Raw genomic sequence first — 7,097 nt, forward strand, 5'->3', positions numbered from 1 at the left:
ATTATTAGCATTAGCATTAGCCCAACGCACCAACGGAGAGAGACTAACTTATGGCAACACAAAAGAAAACATGGAAGCGGTGGAGATGAGGAGGTGTCGGCGTTCTGGCGATTTACTCGGAAGGCTTCAGTTGAAGCTGCTGGGAGTCCCAGGGAACTTATTACGGTGTGAACGCGATCTGTACTTAGTTCCATGGGGGAACTAAGTGCTGGGAACTAAGTACGGCAAAGTACTTGGTGTGAAAGCGGCTAATGGCATATGCAGAGTAAATTCCAAAAAGACATGTCCAATAATACAAACGTCATATAGGTTCATATTTTCGAGAAAAATTGACAAAATGTTAAAAAGTTCAATTAAATGAATGAATTGTGTATGAAGTGTCTATAAATTACAGCACATTGCAGACACAGTCACATGTTTTAAGTTAAAGTTTGTGTTAACATTTTAAAGCTGCTGCACGTGTATGTGTTGATGGGCAACACAAAATAGCAGAACATCCGAATATGCCTATCCGAACTTCCATCGCCAGCTCTTTAAAAGAACAAAGGACGTAATAAAGTCAAATTTCCCTGCTTGATTGGTATATCTCAGTTGCAATGAATATCTTTAACCTCTCATAGAGTGCCACAGTGACGCGTCCTAAAACCCCGAAGTAAACTCCTTACGGTCCCTTACACAAAAACGCAATGCAATTTCTCCATAGGATTTGGGAAAATAGCTGGAAATAAGGTCTGTGGTTGAAACACATTTAAGAGATGGATCACGTTTTGTTCAGCCGGATAATCTCCACATGTCTACCCTACTTTTATCATTTTCTAATCATAAATCTAGTCGCCAGAAGCAAAATGCTAACGTTATGCTATAAACTAACTACTACTTCAACATCACGCCAACTTAAAGGTTGGGTAGGTAATTTTGAAGAAACCAGCTCGAGTGCGCTAGAATTTGAAAATACACAGCCCGAGAAAATCTGCCACTTCCTTACAGAGCCCCTCCTCCAACACACACGAACGNTTTGCAGTCTGAATGCATTTCCCATACCTCCACTCAATTCCCACTGCCCCTCTTTTTTGTCCTGATAAATCTACTCGAATTTGCAAAACCACATGAGACGAGTGAATAGAGCGGTGCAGTGATGACGTATTTGTGTATGCCGACCCGGAAGTAAGCTGCGCATGGGTTCCCTCGACAAAAAAGCAACGGGATTTTGGAATATTGTAAAAAATAAGGTCTGTGGAAAACAAACCCGATGCACGTTTTGTTCAGCCAGATCATCTCCACATGTCTACCCTACTTTTATCATTTTCAAATCATAAATATAGTTGCCAGAAGCAAAATGCTAACGTTATGCTATAAAGGAACTACAGCAGGGTCGCTGCTTCAACGTCACGCCAACTTAAGATCCATATTCAAACATACAGATTCTAAATAGTACAAGTTGAAGCGTTTGTTTGAACAGTTTGCAGGAGGCAGGTACTTGCTTTCAAGCAGAACAGGGCAAACTAATTTAGAGGACTGTTTACGTGTTCGGTGTAATGACGTACAACGGCCTCGACAACTTCTGTAGTCCTATTCAGCCACTTGTTAACAACCATCGCTTCTCAGACACGTCAACTCTTCAGAAATCACCAGTGGGGTCACTGCTGATGTGTTTAATGTCTCTTAAACCACAGACCTTATTTACAGCTATTTTCCAAAAACTAGTTCAAAAATCCCGTTGGCTCTGCGACGAGGAAACCGGAAGTGGTAAAATGCTAACTCACTTCCGGGTTTTAGGACTCGTTCCTGCACGACTCTATGGGCTTCAGTGTTATAGATTCTGCGTTTGCACCGGCGCTAGACTGACCTTTGACCTCTGCCCACAGCTGCACTCAGGCTCTTCAGAAGCAGAGGAGGAGAACGACCCAGACGGTGCCTTCGCCTTTCGCAGGAAGGCCGGCTGCCAGTACTACGCTGTAAGTAATAATAATTCATTCTATTTAGAGGCGCCTTTCAAAGCACCCACCTTACAATTTATACAATGTTCTAAGGAAAGGTTTAAGACCGTACAAAAGCACCGTAACAGTGAACATGTAGCACTGCAGTGAGTAGGCTGATCTGAACAGGTGGGTTTTGAGGAGGGACTTGTACTGAAATCCTCCACACGCTGTATACAAGTACATACAAGAGCTTTGTTTCTACATGGTGGTGAGTTTACGAGGGCCTCGTGTCCCAGCAGTGGTGTTTCTAAATGTTTTTTGCAGCGCTGGTTAGAACAGGAACAATAAGCATCATTGAGTTGTTGTTTTATAACATGGTTTGAGTGTTGCTAAGCCTCTCCATTAGTTGGATAACTGGCATGTTGGTGTTCGTAACTGAGTTTTCTTTAGTCGATTTGTCCGTTTTTGACAATTCTGAATCACTTTCTTCAAAGCATGTAGTGTCCTCTAGTCAACACAAAGTGATGCTTTCACATGATTTCTTGTTGAGAAACTCTTTTTTTTTTTGTTCAAGGATCAAATTGACTTGAAAATTGATCAGTGGAAGAAACAGGGAAAGGTTAAGATGGCACAAATTTAATTGAATACCACAAAGTGTTAAAATTCACTTCACACGCTAAAAGTAATCAGAAAACATTATTTTTACTTTTTATAATTTCGTCTTCATAATCTTCAGTTTACGCCACATATCCCTACAGATCATTTAGATATCAAGACATTTTCTTCTCGTTTCACAGTCAAATGCAATCAGTGAGTGTCTTAGTGACAGTGATGTAGACACACCTCCATGATCAGAAAACCTTTATTAGTCTCACAGAGGAAAAATGTACATTGTTACAGCAGAAAAGAGCCAAAGACGGCTTAATGTTAACTAAGAAGCATGCATCCAAAAAATATTAAAGATAATAAAATAATACAAATTACACATCAGAGGTTTTGTACCCAGAATGAAAGGTGTGACCGTGGCTCTCTGTCTGCAGGTGCGTCAGGACCGGGTGGGCAGCTGGCCGTGGTGCGGACCCTGGGACGGCGGTTTGGCAGAAGCTCGTTTCCGCTACAGTCTCACAACGCTCACCGTGCCGCGCCGCTGCCTCGGGATGGCCCGGCGGCGCATGGGGCGAGGCGGCAGGTCGGTTAAACTCCTGTTTACTTTCTGCGCCTTTTTAGATTGACCTTTTTCTTTGTTTTTGTCATAATGCTTAACCGTGCAGTTTATTAGGTGTATGGATACCTGGCCTTTGCAATGCCATGCTGACAGCTTTTGTTCAAATATATAGATATGACACAATCTTACATCATTCATTTATTGAGTCTTTGGTAAAAAGTAAATTTTAAAGGTCACCTATTGTGCAAAATCCACTTCTTCACGTCTCTTCTACGTCAACATGTGTCAGAACAAAGATTCTCTCTCTTTTTGTCCTGATCCATTTCTATAACAACCTGTCTGAAAATGAGCTGATCAGATTTTGGCCACTTTATGATGTCATAACGATGTTTTGGCTTGAGTAACTATTAGCCAATCAGCAACCAAGGTAACCCCCCCCCCACCACCACCTTATCAAATACAAATTAAATGAAAGAATCAAGATTAATAAGATAAGTCCTGAAAAGTAGGTTTTCTATCTTTATTAACGTAGCTTTAACTTCTCCTCTCGCAGGGTGTTGCTGGACAGAGCGCACACGGACTACGACAACGTTTTCCACGACCTGGATGCAGAAAAGCTCGACACGTCTCTTCCTCCGTCACCTCCTCCTCCTGCAGCTTCTTCGCGCTCGCCGGCCTCCGACAAGCTTGCCAGTACCTCAGAAACAAATACCTCGGACAGAAGTTCCTCCTCCCCCTCTTCCACGGACCTCAGTCAGATACTGTTGAATATAAGTTCGTGCCGATGGAGGCACTTTAGACCACGGACACTACCACTACACGAGCTGGACAATGCCCACCCGCTATTCAGGAAGCTGAGTCGCAGCCTGAAGCGACCCGCCTCCTCCCCCACAGCCGCGGGACAGCCGTTTGGCTCGCTGCGCCCGGGGAGGGTCGTCCACGCACCCCCGCCCACTGCTGGTAAGTGGACCGGCTGCAGGATGTATCGTCTCGGCACTGACTTTGAGATGCTAGGTCTTTCTCTCTGCTTGATTCTTGCACGGGTCTTATTTTCACTGTTAAATCTACAAGGAGTCTGGTCTATTACTCACTCTGATTTAAAGGTCACCTATTATGCAAAATCCTCTTCTTCATGTCTTTTCTACATCAACATGTGTCCCCTCTGTGTAAAGAGACTCTGAAAGTTTCAGAAACAAAGATTCTCTCTTTTTGTCCTGATCCATTTCTATAAAAACCTGTCTGAAAATGAACTGATCAGATTTTGGCCACTTTGTGATGTCATAACGATTTTTTGGCTTGTGTAACCATTAGCCAATCAGCAACCAAGGTAACCCCCCGACCCCCCCCCCTCCTTATCACCTGAATCTCCTCCTAGAGCACCATTGTGTTCTTTTTAACCAAATCTCTCTCAGAGGGGCGTGGGGAGGGGCTCCTTATTGTCATCTAAAGTAACAGACAGAGAATCAGCTCTTTGAAAACAGGGCTGAAACAGAGGGGATTATGGGTAATGCTGAAATGCTCTGTTTGGTGTTTGGAGCCAAACACTTCAGAGACATGTTTTGTATATATCTGAGACCTATAATATATTGATGAGAAACAGTAAAATAGGGGACCTTTGAGGGTACAGAGTGGTTGCTATGGAGGGCTTTGCAGACTGCATGCACAATAAACAAACAATCAAATATAATTGTTTATCGATTCATCAAATTGAAAAAACAGTCCCGGCTATTGTTGCCCGCAACCTGAAAGAGGAAAAACAAAGAAAATAAGCTTTGGTTCGACAAAAAAAAAGTATTTAATTGCAAATATGTTTGATTTGGAAACGGGACACGCACGCACGCACAAACACGAAACTCACGGCGTCTTCAATCTATGAACTTTTTTTTTACGAGTAATTTTCCTCTTTATAACAAGAGACATTTTATCCAGCCCTGGTTGCATTCAGACGGTGGTTTTGGTTTTATTTGCTCAGCTTTCTGCAGCTATGATTTCTCACTTAAGTCCGTCTACAATGAAAGCATTTCCCTTTTGTACATGGAATTAATTTTTTTATTTTTTGTTTTTGTCCCAATATTCCGTTTTCACACATTAGAAGAAAGTATTCCCATTAGAAACTGTTGGCAAGCTCTGCTGATTATGGAAATAAATAAAATAAAACACGAATACATTCAATATCCTCTCAATTCTGTTGTAAACTAGGCCCATAAAGAAAAATCAATGTGAATGAGAGATACTACTCTGGATAAGAAGAGTAATATGTGTCCTGGTCCAACTGAAGAATGCTAGTTCACAGAGGTTATTGGCATCTATCCAATTATTCGCACACATCGTTATACACACACACACACGTCTGATTGCTTCCCTTTTTCAAACCGTCATTTTCCTTTCACCTGGATCCCTTTAAACACTGTGTCCGTCCTCTAGCTGCATCCTGAAGGCCTTCAAGGTGTTGCTTTGCATTCACAGAGCGCCACCTCTCTGCACACGGTGTCAATTAAATCTGGTGTTTGATAAATAAATTCATGAGATGCAGAGGATTTGTTTGTCGGGGTGTGTGGACTAGGAGGCGTGGGGCTCTGAATACAAACTAAATGTCGAGCAGATGTTGCAACAAGCACTTCACACAGGAGTGGATTTATGCTCTGATGCGCCCATCGATTCCTGCTTTTGTTAAAACGTATGTGCATGTCAACAAAGTGAAGGACACAAACCAGAGATTTGACTCCAATAGTGGTTCAATGTGCACAGAGCAGCCGCCAAGGTTGGCCATAAGCAGAGCTGAATTTATAAGTGTTGTAAATGAAATGCGACAGATTGCATGGAATAAACATGAAGGGCGTTCCAGATGTCCTGTAAACGCCTCGCGGGGAATCAATACCGCACTGAGGCATAACAAAAGGCCACACTAATGCCTCGTAATGTGGGAATAAGACTTCACAATCAATAGAAAGCCAGTAAAGACAGATTTAAGAACATGTCATTGACAGGGTGAATAACTAAGGTGCTAAAAAATACTCAAGAAACCAGAAGTTTGAGGTTTTGTCTGGAATTTGTTCACTGGAGTAACAACAAAATAAAGGCATCTGGCTGAAGTTGCTCTAATTAGAAAAGGTGACGTGTTAAAATACTCTTGCACAAGAACTGGAGATATGCAGGGACGAAAATAACGTGAAATATATGTGATTTTTATTTAACTAAATTGTAGAGCCTAATCACTTGCAAAATGTATCTGAGAAGAGCATGGGATTCATTCAGAAGTTGACAACACGAAACATCATCCATGCGTTTTACTTTTCATTTAACTGGGATAAACGGATGGACAGTATATCATTGACTGAATAATCATGTGTGTTATTATTTTCCTCAAATGTAAAACTGCCCCCCATTAGACAAAAAAAACATTAGGAAATCACGGCAGGACTTAATAACTGAAGCAGGAGTATCTTTTGCATATCAAGGTATGGATGTATGTCCCAGATGTGTAACTCTCTCCCGGTGTCTGTCAGCTTTCACAGCCGAACAGTACCAGCAGCATCTGGAGCAGCTGGCCCTGATGCAGAAGCTGCAGCTGGAGCAGGTCCAGCTGCAGCTGAAAGCCAACAGCACCGCCACTACAAACAGCACAAAGGTCGGTTTCCCACAAATGAAAAATTATGTTTTCCCTATCATCAGTGGCTTTAAAGATCACCTATTATGTAAAGTCCACTTCTTCATGTCTCTTCTACATCAACATGTGTCCCCTCTTCTTCATGTCTCTTCTACATCAACATGTGTCCCCTCTTCTTCATGTCTCTTCTACATCAACATGTGTCCCCTCTTCTTCATGTCTCTTCTACATCAACATGTGTCCCCTCTGTGGAAAGAGACTCTGAAAGTTTCAGGAACAAAGATTCTCTCTCTTTTTGTCCTGATCCATTTCTATAAAAACCTGATCAGATTTGGGCCACTTTATGATGTCATAACGATTTTTTGGCTTGTTTAACCATTAGCCAATCAGCAACCAAGGTAACCCC

At 42.1% G+C, this 7,097-nt stretch overlaps 1 protein-coding gene across 1 annotated transcript in view; it reads left to right on the forward strand.

The window, feature by feature from the left end:
- LOC104964079 (enhancer of polycomb homolog 1-like) overlaps positions 1–7,097 on the forward strand; it is a 51,229-nt gene that overhangs the window by 28,883 nt on the left and 15,249 nt on the right. The window contains exons 6-9 of the mRNA XM_010792802.1: positions 1,866–1,955; positions 2,960–3,108; positions 3,638–4,044; positions 6,591–6,712. Coding sequence (XP_010791104.1) covers positions 1,866–1,955; positions 2,960–3,108; positions 3,638–4,044; positions 6,591–6,712 — 768 coding nt within the window. The remainder of the gene's footprint in view (positions 1–1,865; positions 1,956–2,959; positions 3,109–3,637; positions 4,045–6,590; positions 6,713–7,097) is intronic.

Source organism: Notothenia coriiceps, unplaced genomic scaffold (genome assembly GCF_000735185.1).
Source record: "Notothenia coriiceps isolate Sejong01 unplaced genomic scaffold, NC01 NC01_scaffold00036554, whole genome shotgun sequence".
NCBI classification, from domain to species: domain Eukaryota; kingdom Metazoa; phylum Chordata; class Actinopteri; order Perciformes; family Nototheniidae; genus Notothenia; species Notothenia coriiceps.